Raw genomic sequence first — 14,369 nt, 5'->3', positions numbered from 1 at the left:
CTGCAAGTGAGGGGGTTACTGAAGCAGCCACAGTCACTGAAGGCTGCTGAGACATCGGGCAGTAAGGACTGAAACGGCCTGCTGGATCTCCAAGCTGGCGATTGTGTTGACTCAGGAGTGTGGAGAGTGAGAGACAGCCTGTATGTCTAGCACCTGGAAATGCATACATTGTGCTGTGCTTATTCAGTGTGGCAGTGTATGATGGGAAAGGCTTGGCAGGTTGCAGCCTTTAGGCCAAAGCCTGCCTACACCATGGTTTTTTTATGATGTGTAGGACTGAGGAATTTTTAATGTTTTTGCCAGGGCTGAGGCCTGTGTGACTCAGTTGGTAAAGCTCTTGCTTTACAAGCGCAAAGGGTCTGAGTTTGAGCCCCAGAACTTATGAAAATGCTAGATGTGGGGCTAGAGAGATGGCTCAACAGTTAGAGCACTGGCCACTTGCTCTTCCAGAGGACCTGGGTTCAATTCCAGCCCCTACAGGATGGCTCACAGTCATCTGTAACTGCAGTTCTAGGGGATCTGACACCATTTCTGGCTTCCAGGGATACCAGTCATGCATGTGATGCATAGACAAACATGCAGGCAAAACATCCATACCTATAAAATAAAATAATAAAAAAATAGTAATACGTTTAAAAACTATCCCAGCACTCAGGAGGCAGAGGCAGGCAGATCTCTGTGGCCAGTCTGGTATACCAAGTGAGTTCAGGACAGCCAGGTCTATTACACAGAGAAAGCCTGTCTCAAAAACTTAAACAAGTAAATAAATAAAAATTAAAAAGGCCGGGTGTGGCTGGGCAGTGGTGGCACATGCCTTTAATCCCAGCACTTGCAAGGCCAGAGGCAAATGGATCTCTGAGTTTGAGGCCAGCCTGGTCTACAGATAGAGTTCCAGGACTGCAAGCTTCACTCCTACCCCACCACCAAAAAAAAAAAAAAAGTGCCAGGTGTGATAGTTTTAGTCCTGGCACTGTAAATTTGGAGATAAGAGGACCCCTGGTATTCACTGGCTCTCAGTCTGGCCAGTGAAAGACTCTGTCTCAAAGGAGGTGAACAGCCTCTTCTGAGGGTGACATCATGAGTCTTCTGGTATCCATGTGAACAAACAGACACACATGCATAAGAGATATTTGGGGCTAGACGTTTAATTCCAGCACCTAGAAGGCAGAAACTGGTAAATCTCTGAATTCAAGGTCAACCTGATCTATACAATGAGTTCCAGGCCAGCCAGGACTAAAGTGATGTTGTCTTAAGGGGGGAAAAAAAAAAGCAAAGCAAGTTAATTCATTTGCATATCACTTCCTGCTTCTGCATGACAGCAACAAAGTTGAGTAGTTTTTATTCTTTTGCCTTTTGTGGTAATGGTATTAAAATATCTCATCTGGACTGTCAATTTGGAGTAATTTTAACAGTAAAATATAGAACAGTGAACTAGTTAATAAAGAAATAGAATTTTTTTTTCTTTTCAAAGTGCTGGTGACTGGGGCTGGGAAGATGGCTGAGTGGGTAAAGGCCTTTGCCGCCAAAGCCTGAAATGAGTTTGATCCCTGGATCCACCTGGTGGAAGGAGAAAATCGGTTCTGAGTTCCACAAGTGCTCCATGACATGTGCATACCCCTCCCGATAAATACATACAGACATATATAGACAAAGTAGACGTCTAAAAAAGAAAATCCAGGAACGCTTATCTGGGAAATAGTCACTAGAGTCTTTATATGTCAGTTATCTATTCCCGTTATAAGATGTGGTCTTTTAAGTCTATACCAAGTCAAGCTGCTGTGCTTTCCAGGTAAGCTGTAACCGTTTCTTACATGATTCATGAAGTAATCTGAAAATATTACAACAAAACCATTAAAGTGCTGGTGATGGACCATGGAAAGTGCTAGATAAAGCAGCGTTAGCAGTGAGCGACCCCTTCCTGACCTTCAGTAGCAGATAGTTACAGCACCTTCAGCATGTACCGAAGTTCTGATCTGACAAATGCAAGCAAAGTCTTAAAACCGCGAACAGGAATGCTGAGCACAGTCGAGAACCATGTCTGCTGTGAGCAGGGAACTGTGGGACTGAAGAGGCCCAGCAGGGCTTTAGTTGTTTGTAGTGAAAATCTAAGGGGCATAGAACAAAGGAAGACCTTACACCCAGTATCAGTGCATTGAGTGTTACCCGTACATCTACACAAGCTTGAAACCTTTAAGAGAAATGTCTACATTTTAAAACTGTGTGTTCATGCACATGTTCTTGCCACTGCTTCTGTGTGGAAGCCAGAGGACAACTTTCAGGAGTCAGTTCTCATTCCACCATATGATTTCCAGGATCGAACCCAGGTCTCAGATTGATGGCAAACACTCTTTCCTACTGAGCCATCTGAAAGGCTTGTTTGCGTGCGTGTGTGTGTGTGTGTGTGTGTGTGTGTGTGTGTGTGTGCACGTGTGTAATTTATTTTAATGACAGCAAAAATAAAGGATGAGTGTTTAGGATACAAAAGATCTACCGCAACTCAGTAAGAAGGAGACAATTTCCTCCACATAAAGGAAAAAGAGATGTGAAGCTGCACAGAGAAAGAAATCTAAACAGCTAATAACAATGAAAAGAGGCTTTTTTTTTTCCTAAGAAATTGAGAAACTTCCAGTTAAAATGATAGCATATACCATTTTTGTCATCAGACAGGCCAGACTTAATTCATTCCAAAGTTTGGCAAAGATGAAGAAAGGAACCCACACATACCAATGGCTGCCTGCAGGTTGATGGCACTTGTCTAGAGGACTGTTTGACAGTAGCCAGAAGGACTGAAGGTGATGGATACACCCCAAATTTCATAGTTGTGCTTTCCGACATTTGCTTTAGGTTAATTCTCCCATGTGCTAATTGTATCATTGTTGAAACAGCACCCCACCACCAGGAGACAAACTCAGCACAGTGCATTCAGACTAGAGAAGTGATTGGCAGCCCTGCACGCCAGCATGAATAAACCATGAACATACTGTTGAGGAGAATCATTAAAGGGTGTGGATAGCATGCCCTTGTTTAACAAATGCAGCTATACATATGTATACAATGTTATGTCTCACAATTAAAAACAAATATGGCTAAGATCTAAGCATCTGTTAAGACTGAGAGTAGGTAGGTGGGCGCTTGTTGTAGTAGTCTCTGTAATTTTCTAAGAATGTTTGAAATGTTTCTTAATTTAAAAATTGAGGGAAAAGGGCTCTGCTCTGTTGCTCAGTGGCAGAGAGCCCGTGTAGCAGTGAACAAGGCCCGGGGACAGCTCCAGGCTCACCAGGAGATCCTTTCTGAAAGGACAGGGGTGACCTGGGCTTGAAGTTAAACCTAACTTAGCGGTGAACTTAGCCTGGCAGGTTAAGAATGACATGACCAGAGAGGAAGATGGTGTGTTCTCTTAGGGCTTGCTGCTTCTTTGAAGTTGGACATGAGGTTATCTCCCGACTGAAGGCCACGGTGAAGAGTGGACACAGAGTCGGAGCTTGCTGATCCAGGGGAGGAATGTCCAGGATGAAGTTGATCAGTAGGCTCAGGCAGGTGAGATAGGTTTGTTCACAAAGCCCAGCCACGGAAGATGGACAGGAGTAAGGCCACTGTCGTCAGTCAAGCTTGAGGTTTTCCGGTCAGATAGTGAGAGTTGGAGTCAGGGTTGTGTATAGTTGAGGTGGCGGCTGTGCATTCCAGAGTGGACAGAGGAACTGGAGGAACTGGAGAAACTAGGATGACTGGTGAGCTGAGAGATCCTGGGCTTGCTAGCTGCTTGCTGGGATGGTGCTTGGTGGCAGCAGGAACAAAGGCGGGGGAGGAATTGGGATGTTTAGTTTCTTTAGAGCTGTGACCTCTGATTGTGACAGAGTCTAGTCATATCCTTGGAGGTAGATGACTTTGTAGACAGAGTCACTGGGTCTAGAGGTCAAGGGTAGCTCTAGAAGTTGCCTAGTATGGTGGTGACCACAGGCCTGGAGATGAGATAGGTTTGTGCTGGTTAATTTTGTGAACTTGACGCAAACTGGAGTCATCTGGAAAGAGGGAACCACAACTGAAAGATGCCTCTATCAGATTGGCCTCTAGGCAAGTGTACAGGGCATTTTCTGATGGACATTCATGTGGGAGGACCCAGCCTACTGTGGGCAGTGCCACCCCTGTGCAGGTAGACCTAGGGTATAGTATAGAGGAGAGATGGCTGTACTGGAGCCTGGAGAGCAAGCCGGTAAGCAGCACTCCTCCACGAGCTCTGCTTTGCTTCCTGCCTCCAGGTTACCACTGGAGTTCCTACCCTGGCTAAGTAGACCAGGCTGGCCTGGCACTCAGAGATCCATGTCCTCTGCATCCTGAATGCTAGAGTCTAAGGCATGGGCTACCACACTCTTCACTGTTCAAAGTCTGGTACAGGGCAGGGTTTGACTAGATGTAAACCTTGACAAACTGAGTTTCTTTTAAACATTATTACTATTTACATGTTATTTATTATTCGAGTAAGTGATAAGAACCTTGGGGAAGCAAGGTTTTTAAAAGTAGTTTATGTTTTATTTATTTGCTATCATCTCATATATGTTTGTGCCTGTGTGCATGTGTGCGTGTGTGTGTGTGTGTGTGTGTGTGTGTGTGTGTGTGTGTGTGTGAATATCAGAAGACAACTTGCAAGAGTCTGTTCTCCCTTTCCACCACATGAGTCCTGGGGATTGAACTCCATGTATAGACAGAGGAAGTGATAGTATAGCCCTGTGCCGCTGGTATTGTAGCCACTCTGAGGAGTTGGATAGCAGTATGATACTTGTGACTGCTATACAGGAGAATGAGTACAGGTAGTGTTTGTAGGGAATGGGAAAGCGGCAGCGCTCTGTCTGCTCACTCTGAGCTGGTATAGAGACAGGGGACCAGTGTGCTAGAATGCAGGGAGGGGCTGCGCAGAGCCTTGAGTACCCGACTCTTCTTTCTCTTAGGGGAATGTTCAAAAGTTCAGTTGAATCTTAAAACCTTAAAATAGCCAGGTGGTGGTAGCAGCACACGCCTTTAATTCCAGCACTTGGGAGTCAGAGTTTGAGACCAGCCTGGTCTAAATAGCAAATTCTGTGACAACCAGGGCTTCCACAGAGAAACCATCTCAACCCCCCCCCCCAAAAAAAAAAACCAAAACCAAAACCAAAGAACAAACAAAAACACAAAACAACAACACAATCCCTTAAAATAGAATTCATTTTTAAAGTATGGGTTGTCCATATATGATTTCTAAGTCACTGTGCAACTATGTAAATGAAACTTGGAGATGGGTTGTTTTGATAAAAAATATTTGGTCTAAATTGAAGTGCAAGGGTGGTTAAGAGCACTGTTTGCTCTTCCAGAAGACCAGGGTTCAAGTCCCAGCACCCACATGGGGGCTCATAGTTGTCAGTAACTCTAATCCTCAGGAATTTGATGTCCTCTTCCGGCCGTGTTGAGTGCCACACACACATATGGTACAAGACAAAATACTCACCCACTTTACATATATATAAACTTTCTTTAACCTAAAGTGCAAACCTTGTGATGCTGTGGAATGTTTCTTATCCCCACAGCACACTAGCCTCCTCGGATGTCAGCAGGAGGAAGTGGCTGATTCCAGGAGCAGAATACTCCATCTTTACTGGGCAGCCTCTGGACACCAGGGACAGGAAGACAGATAAGCAGCTGGAGGAAACCGATGTTCCTGGGTGAGATAACGGCAGAGGTCAGCTGAGGAATGCTTTTGTAGAGATGCAGATGGCTTGGGTAGAGGATATAGTCAAAAGTAGGTTGTGATGGAGGTGGGGGGGCAGGAGGGGGGGAGACAAGAAACAGTTCCTGTCTTGGGATTTCTGCCTTCTCTTTGAAGTTGGACCCAAGGTTCTTCCTGGATTGTGAAAGCCAGGATGGAGGGCTGGTGGAGAGTGGACAGGGTGTGAATCAACTGTCTTGCAGAGGTGGGGATTGCTGATTATGGAAAGGGGAGGTGTCCACTCAAGATAGCCCTGATGAGTAGATGCAGGGAAGTTCACTTATGAGAGTGTACACACTTGATCCTCTACTTTTCACTCCCACGTGCTGGGATACTAGCAGGCACCACCACATCCACTGTTGATCTTTTGCTGTCTTTATCTGTTAGAGCCTAATTTGTGTGGTTTTGTTTTTTGCTTGCATCGTAAGCTCTCTTAGCAGTGGATCCATCTTCTCGCTCCTGAGAGGCTACTGCTTTTAGGATGTTTTACCTTCATAGGCTTTGCAGTTCTTCTCTGCCTGTGCTCAGGGGCACAGTGCAGGCTTGTGTTAGGACAACAGGATAATCCTCTCACTTTTGGGATAGCCTGAGCAAGCTCAGCAATGTACTCCGGGTACCAGAGATAGACAGAAATGTTTGTATATGCTAGTTTAAAGGACCATGACGCACTGGCCTGCTATGTGCAGGTTCAGTTTTAATTACTTCCATTTAATAGCATCCATATGGAGATAAATGGTCAACTCTCCTGTTATTCCTTGACTGTCCTAGGAAACTTAGCATGTTAACTAATGAATATAGGCTTAGATACATTTATGGATTTCTCCCAATTTGGGTGCCAGCATGGCAGAGGTCTTGGAGAGGACCTTCCTCCAGGCTGTGATTCACATGGCCTGTTTGTGGTGTGCACCAGACAGAGTCTTCTCTGTTTTCTCCTCTTCCTCTTGCTTTATATGTATTATTTTTATTTTTATTTTGTGTGTGTGTGCGTCCATCCTCCTGCTTCAGTCTCCTGAATATTAGGGTTACAGGCCCATGTGTACCGTCAAGTCTGTCCTCCTTCTCTTTTTATAAGGACCTTCAGTCCCATCATGGAGCTCCTCTCTCATGACCTGTCTAATCTGCATTTCTTGTTAAAGGCCCCAACTCTGAATACTTTGAATTAAGCTAGGCTGCTATCTGGGCATTATGGGATAGGGGGCATGCAGAGTTCAGCCCACAGCAGTTACAATCTCAGCTCCTGTTTTAGGTACCATTCTCCTCCAGAAAAGGACTCTTCACTTGGAAGGTCACCAGCAAGCTTATTGATTAAAAAGAAGAGGGACTCTCCAGACACACCACCAATCATCAAGGCTTTAAAAGAACTTGATGAAGAAAGAATATTTAAAAATTGGGGGACACAGACAGAGAAAGAGAATTCCTCAAGTAGTAAGTAATTTCTTTTTTAATTTTAAGATTGATTTTATTTTATGTCTGTGAGTGTTTTGCCTGCATATATGAGTGTGTACCACATGCAAACCTGGTGCCCATGGAAGTCTCAGATTTCCTGGAATCTGGGCTTGTGAATGTTTGTGAACCCCTGTACAGGTGCTGAGAACTGAACCAAATCCCTCTACAAGGACAGCAAGTACTCTTAACTGATGAGCTACCTCTCTAGACACTACCCCCAGTAGTATTTCATTCCTTTTTTTTTTTTTTTTTCCCCGAGACAGGGTTTCTCTGTGTATCCCTGGCTGTCCTGGAACTCACTCTGTAGACCAGGCTGGCCTCAAACTCAGAAATCCGCCTGCCTCTGCCTCCCAAGTGCTGGGATTAAAGGCATGTGCTACCACTGCCTGGCCTTCATTCCTTTTTTGATGTTGAAAGAAAGAAAAAGGTATCTGTTCTCATCTTTAATTTATATTATATGCTTTAATATTAGATTTTCAACCAAGCATGGCACTGCATGCCTTTAACCCCAGCACTTTCGAGCCAGAGGCAGGAGTTTGAGGCCAGCCTAGTATACATAATATGTGCCATGTCTGTCAGAGCCACATAGTGAAAACCTGCCTCAAAAAATAAGATTCTCAGATAATGAAATGAAGTCCTAATTTATGACATTGCTCCAGCCTCATTTCATAGGTAACTGACCCTTAATGATAATTTATCATTGATCTAGCATAGCACATACCTTTTATATAAAGCAAGCTGCATATCATGTTCTGATTATTTAAGAGGCCTACACTGAGATGACTCAGTAGTTAACAGCACTTGTTCTTGCAGAGGACCTGAATTCAGTTCCCAGCACTGACATGGTGGCTTACAACCAACTGTAGGCACCTGCAGTCATGTGCACATACCCAGATGCTGACATACACACCTACATATAATAATAATAATAATAATAATAATAATAATAATAATAATAATAATAATGTCTTCATGAGCTGGGCCGCGCACAGGCATATAATCCAGTTCTGTGTGCTATATAGGAGGATCGAAATCACACCCTGCCTGGACTACTGAGTAAGTGTGTCTCCATCTGTGTGTCTTTCTTGCACATGTTGGAAAATGGTGGCAGTCATTTTATATTAATAAAACGAATAAGATGGGCAGTAGAAATACATGCCTATTTTTCCAGCACTTGGAGGCTGAGGTGGCAGAATCTGGAGTGTTCAAAAAATATAGAAAAACAGATTTTTAAAATTTCTTTTTCATGATTATTGAGTATCTATAGAGAGGAAGAGGAATATCTTTCAAGGTGTGCTTTCCCCCATATGTGTGGGTCAGTAGTACTCTCTCTCCTCTCTCCATTTCTGTCTTTCCACCCTCCATCTTTTTCTCTCTGTTCTCCATCCCTCTTCCTATTTGAGACAAGATCTCATGGAGCCCACACTAGCCTGGAACTCACTATGTTGCTGAGGGGTAACCTGCACTTCTGATCTCTTGCCTCTACCTCCCCAGCGCCAGGCTCCCCTCACCAGGCCTGTCTCTTTTGCTCTCTGTACTTCTCAGACCTGCCAGGCACACCCTCGGCTCTGGGCGCTACATCCCACAGCAGCAGCATCTCCTAGTAAACACATTAGGAATCTGCTTCCTAAAAACAAACTCTCTGTGAGCGCGCACCTTGAATGCCAGTTGCAACAGGAAGCCAGGATGCATTCATTATAAACTCCTTCTGAAGTATTTTATCATCATAACGCAGTGCATTTGCAAATCATTATTGCAGCCTGGATAGCAGTGCTTTGAGCAGAGCATGCACTCTGTGGAGGACCTTGTTCTCTGACAGCTGTGGAAAGCAGATGGTGGAAACCAGGTCTGGCATATATATATATGTGTTTTTCTGATGCAGAATCAGTGAATCCTCGGCAAACTGAGTCTTCAGTCAATACAGGCCGTTCCCCAGAGAAATGTGCCCAGCAGAGACCAAAGAGACAGAGTTCGGCTTCACAAAGGTCATCATCTCTCCCACCTTCCAACCGGAAAGCCAACACTCCAAGTAAGACATGTGTGTGCCTTGAGCTAGGGAGAGTGGCCTCCTGTGTATTGTTACTGTTTCACTATGCTGTCAGCCTCAAAGTGTATGCTGAGCATGGATGGGATCCCTGAACACAGCCAGAGAATGAAATTGTCTGGGCATACAGATACTATCATAACCTAAGAAACCTCATTATCTGCCAGGCCTGTAATAGACATCTGTCATCCCAGCTGCCTGGGAGGCTAAGGATTAAGGTTCAAGGCCTCCCTGAGCTACCAAGTGAGTTCAAGGCTAGCCTTCAACTTAGCAAGCCCTGTCTTTAAAAGCAAATGTTAAAAGGGCTTGGGATGTAGCTCAGTGGAGGAGCCCTGGACTAGCATGGATGGGGTCCTGAGTATCATAGAAAAAGAAGTTGGTTCAGAAAAGCCAAAAACTTTTGAGAATTTGGATCACATCAATAGCTGGTAAGCACTAATTGAGACAGTTTATGGAGGTCAGAGAAGATTCTTTTTACATATCTGCCCCTTACCTGGTGTCTGTAGCTTTTCTTCCCCATGGTTCCCAGCTTGCTCTAAAGCTTAAGCATTGACTTTCCATGTCCTCAGTGTCTGTGTTCCCACCCCCCTCAGGGAAGTGTATCTTTCCTGTGTACCAGGAACAATCTCTACTGCACTGGTGTTTCTGTCTTATTTCCACTCGACTTCTAAAATCTTGAAAAACCAGTTTTGAGCCAGAGCGCTGAGACTATATAGTCTGGTATGCTAACACATCAGCAGGGGTTACCTCTAGACATTAGAGTTACGGGTTGTTTGATTTTCACTTTGTGTCCTCTGCAATACTATCAAGTTTTTCTGTGGAAGTCCAATATTTGTAAAATTAGGAATAAGTTCTGCCAACATAACACAAATGAAAAATTGCATTTTCTTTGCTTTCCTTCTTTAGCAAAAAGAGAGATTATGTTAACACCAGTGACTGTGGCTTATAGTCCTAAACGGTCCCCTAAAGAAAACCTGTCCCCAGGATTCAGTCATCTCCTTAGCAAAAATGAAAGCAGTCCAGTTCGGTGAGTTCTGTAAAGTCATAGAATTAAAAATACATTTTAAAAACATTTTATTGATGTGTGTGAGCGTGCATGAGTGTGATTGTGTGGATTTGTGTACATCAGAGGACAACCATTGAGCTGGTTCTCTCCTCCCATCATGTGGGTTTTGGGTATTGAACTCAGGACATCAGGTTTAGGGGCAGGTACCTTTACCTACTGAGCCATCTCCCTGATCCCAGTGATGATTCTGAGCCATCAGTATGGCTCCAGCTGTTGCTGACTGTTCAGTTGTCAGTGGCATCCTGTGGCTTTAGGTCCTCTATGTGAGTATCATGTGGAAAATCAAGTATTGTAATGTGTGAAGATTGTTTTTAACTATGGAAACTTGCTATTGCTGGATCCTAAGCACCTCAGCGGAGTTTATGTAGAAGAGCTGCTCTGTGCTCCTGAGGAGGAGAGTGACATAGGGACATTTTGGCGCCAGAGAGTGGGTGTGAGTGATGAACTGGGAAGGACTTGACCACTGGATTCTAGACGCATGGCCTAAGCACAGGGAGCCTTGTTTCCAGCTCCTGAGCATGCTGGTGCTTCTGCCTGCCCTGATGTTCCATATGCTTGTCATGGAGGACAGAGGATGGACAGCAGCCGGTGCTTTAAGTTTCTGACGTAGGAGTAGAACTTTGTGTCGGGAAAGCCAGATTCAGGTTCAGCTTTGGAAGTCATAGGACTAGCTTTCTTTTAAGAAAACATGTAACTGAGTTCACAGGGTACCAGCTCAGCTTCTAGAGAGATAGGAAGACTCACGCCACCGTTTTCTCACGAGTAACTTGCTTCATTCACTAGATTTGATATCCTTTTGGATGATTTAGATACTGTTCCTGTGTCCACGTTACAACCAACCAATCCCAGGAGACAGCTCCAGTTTCTTCCGGATGACTCGGAAGGTACCTTTTCCTAAAAATTGCTAGTTACAGCTGGAGGCATTTGTTTCCCAAAGTCTGGTGTCTGTGTAAGTCTCTGAAGATGGTCTATACCTGAGCATTCAGTGTGTGCTTGCTGTGTTCATGGGCAGGTTGGGAAGCTGAGGTGTGAGGTGCTGATTGTCACTACCAGACAATTCTATACAGCTCCCCTCTTTACAGTGTCACTGAAATAAATCTATAAGATATATGAAGTCACTTTCTATAACAATGTTAAGTGTTTAACGGTTTAGGGCGTGTCTCCCAAATGTGATAAATCAGTGTTCTTAAATTTTTCTTAAACTGAGTTATATTTACATAAGGTTTGTTTGAAGTTATTAAGAGACGTTGAAAAATTATTAAGCCAAGGGTAAGTCTTTAGAATTCCCGAGTAATAAAGCACAGAGTGCATATTCTTCAGTTGGGGGGTGGTGGTGGTGGTTCACATCTTTTATCCCAGCTCTCGTGCCTGCAACAGGAGAATTACTATGATTTCAGGGCCATTTTGGGCTACTTAATGAGTTCCAGGGTAGCCTAGATTAGCATGAGACCCTGTCTCAAGAAACTAGGAGGGGAAGAAAGAAAAGATGCTTCTCTGTTCATTATGGTTTAGGCCTTAAAGCAGTCCCTTTCAGGAAGTGAGGTTGTGCTGGATATTTAATGTGTATTCAGTCTATTAGAAAAATTAATAAAAAAACATAAGAAATTCCTTTCTTTTCTGACAGAAAACAAGTATTCAGAAAAAAACAGTGATGACCCCGTTAACCCTAGCTCGTGTCCTGAACACTCACCAACTGGATTGAAGAGCGTGTCCGCAAGACAAGCCTGGGAGAAGAGTAAATCACTTAGCCTTGAGCAGTGGAAGCCGGTATCAGCAACACCACAGGATAATGATTTTGAATATACAGCCAAAATTAGGACCCTAGCTGAAACGGAGCGATTTTTTGATGAACTTACAAAAGAAAAAGACCAGGTAAAACAAATGAATATATTTTAAAATACTTAATTGTTTTTCTGAACCTAATGCTGATGTCTAGGGAATAGTTAGAAGGTAATTACTAAGCTGAGCATGGTGATACATGCGTGTGCCTTAGCTCTTGAGAGGCCGAGGCAGAAAGATCACAAGTCGCATGCAAATCAGCTTGGGCTGCATTGTGAGACCCTGTCTCCAAAAGAAGCAGCAAACCAAACACACGAACACAAACCGCTAGCCGAAAAAAAGTAAAAAATAAGAATGCCCTAGTCACTGTTCTATTTGCTGTGAAGAGACACAATGACCAAGGCAACTCTTATAAAAAGAAAGCATTTAATTGGGGCTGGCTTATGGGTTCAGATGTGTCGTTGACCATTATCATCCTGGCATGCAGCAAGGGGAGCTGCTCTGGCCTTGGTATAGGCATTTTTTTTTTTAGATTTATTTATTTTTATGTATATGTATTTATTTTTATGTAGCTCTAGCTGTATGTACACCTGTGTGCCAGAAGAGGGCATCAGATTCCATTATAGATGGTTGTGACCCACCATCTATAATGGGATTTTGAAACCTCAAAGCCCACCCTACTATTAACACTTCCTCTCCTTCATCAAGGCCACACCTCCTCATCCCTGATGACTAAGCATTCAGACATGTGAGCCTATGGGAACCATTCTTATTCAAACCACCACAAAGGATAGCATTGTGTCAGACCTATCATGGGGAATTTGCCTTGTGTATATAGTACAATGGGGGTATCAGACTGCACTAGAAGTGCCCTTAAGCCACACTACTGAGGCAACTTAAGTCAAAATGGACAAAAAAATGCTAAGCTGAAATTTTCTTTCCTGTCTGTCTAGGAAAGCTCACTGCCAGTAATTAGAATTCTTTTGTTTTTATTGAACAATTTCTCTTGTTGACAGATTGAGGCAGCACTAAGCCGAATGCCTTCTCCTGGAGGAAGAATCACTTTACAAACACGACTAAATCAGGTGAGACAGCTTAGTGTGAGCTGCATTAGAGGTGGCTATGAGGCAGTGCTCCAAAGAGAGTCTTACAGCATGCCCACTGTGGTAGTTTCTTTTCTAGTGCTGTGCTACACCACCACGACCAGTGCAGCTTACAGAAGGGATAGTTTATTTTGGCTTACAGTTCCATAGGGTTAGAGTCTTGTGAAGGCTAAGTGAAAGTTGCATGGCTGAAACAGCAGCTGATAGCACAGTGAGGATAGCAGGAAGCTGTCACAGTTTTGTGCCGCTACCTCCAACAAGGCCACGCCTCCTCCATCAAAGCCACGCCTCCTAATCCTTTCCAAACAGTTCCACCAACTGGAGACCAAGTATTCAAATGTATGAGCCTATGGAAACCATCTTGTTCACACCACCACAGCTACTAATGCAGCAATGAAAGCTGCTACCCTTTGTAGTCAGTATTTGATAGTTATAGTTATTCCATAGCTACATTTGCTGTCAGGAACAAAAGTAATTTTTGCCTTTAGATGTAAAAAATGGTGTTTGTTCATGGAAGCCAATAGCATACCTTTTGTTGTTTGCTCAGTAAGACACTGGTAACAAAACCCAGGGCCTTAGGCATGCTAGCGAGTTCCCCTCAGCCCAACAGATATTACATTGCTGAGTAAGTGCTGCCTCCTTGTCTGATTGCTTGTCTTCCTCCGCCACCCTCTGTCAATGACTTCTGACCCTCTCTATCTAGCAAGCCCTGAAAACATTTGTGCTTCACAAACGGAATGACGGTCATGTTTGGAAAGACAGCTAGAGAGCTGTGATTCCATACTCAGGAGCAGATGGTCAGTTTATGTGATGAGTTTGCCTGTGTGTTTATATGTGCACTATATCAGTGCCTGGTGTCTGTGAGCTCAGTTCAATTGCCAGCACCCACATGGCATTGCTCTTACCCTCGAGCCATCTCTCTAGCTAATGAGTTGCTTTTGAGAGCTTGTTTGAGGGTCCTGATGGGAAACTCAGCTACTCATATAGCCTTGATAGAAGACCGGTCCTACTCCATGTGGGGAAGGTTGTCTGTCCTCTTTGAGCAAATGTACAGCTTTGGAAGGACTGCACATAGAGCAGTGGGAGAGGAAGGGGACACATGCTTAACCAGCCAGAGCATCCGCACATTCATGAAATTTAATTTTTAAAATTGATTTTACGTGTGTGTGTGTGTGTGTGTGTGTGTGTGTGTGTGTG

At 44.0% G+C, this 14,369-nt stretch overlaps 1 protein-coding gene across 5 annotated transcripts in view; it reads left to right on the top strand.

The window, feature by feature from the left end:
- Window positions 1-14,369, top strand: part of Mphosph9 (M-phase phosphoprotein 9) — a 64,299-nt gene that overhangs the window by 47,159 nt on the left and 2,771 nt on the right. For 4 of the 5 annotated variants that reach the window (XM_076922890.1, XM_076922891.1, XM_076922888.1 and 1 more), the window contains 7 exons: window positions 5,556-5,690; window positions 6,981-7,159; window positions 9,063-9,209; window positions 10,131-10,251; window positions 11,074-11,174; window positions 11,915-12,162; window positions 13,086-13,154. In XM_076922890.1, coding sequence (XP_076779005.1) covers window positions 5,556-5,690; window positions 6,981-7,159; window positions 9,063-9,209; window positions 10,131-10,251; window positions 11,074-11,174; window positions 11,915-12,162; window positions 13,086-13,154 — 1,000 coding nt within the window. Of the gene's footprint in view, window positions 1-5,555; window positions 5,691-6,980; window positions 7,160-9,062; window positions 9,210-10,130; window positions 10,252-11,073; window positions 11,175-11,914; window positions 12,163-13,085; window positions 13,155-14,369 lie in introns of those variants that run through there. The other variant, XM_076922892.1, reaches the window with a different exon arrangement.

This window comes from Arvicanthis niloticus, chromosome 24 (assembly GCF_011762505.2).
Source record: "Arvicanthis niloticus isolate mArvNil1 chromosome 24, mArvNil1.pat.X, whole genome shotgun sequence".
Lineage (NCBI taxonomy): Eukaryota > Metazoa > Chordata > Mammalia > Rodentia > Muridae > Arvicanthis > Arvicanthis niloticus.
Note: the sequence above shows the minus strand (reverse complement) of the source record. Positions and strands in the feature narration are given on the sequence as shown.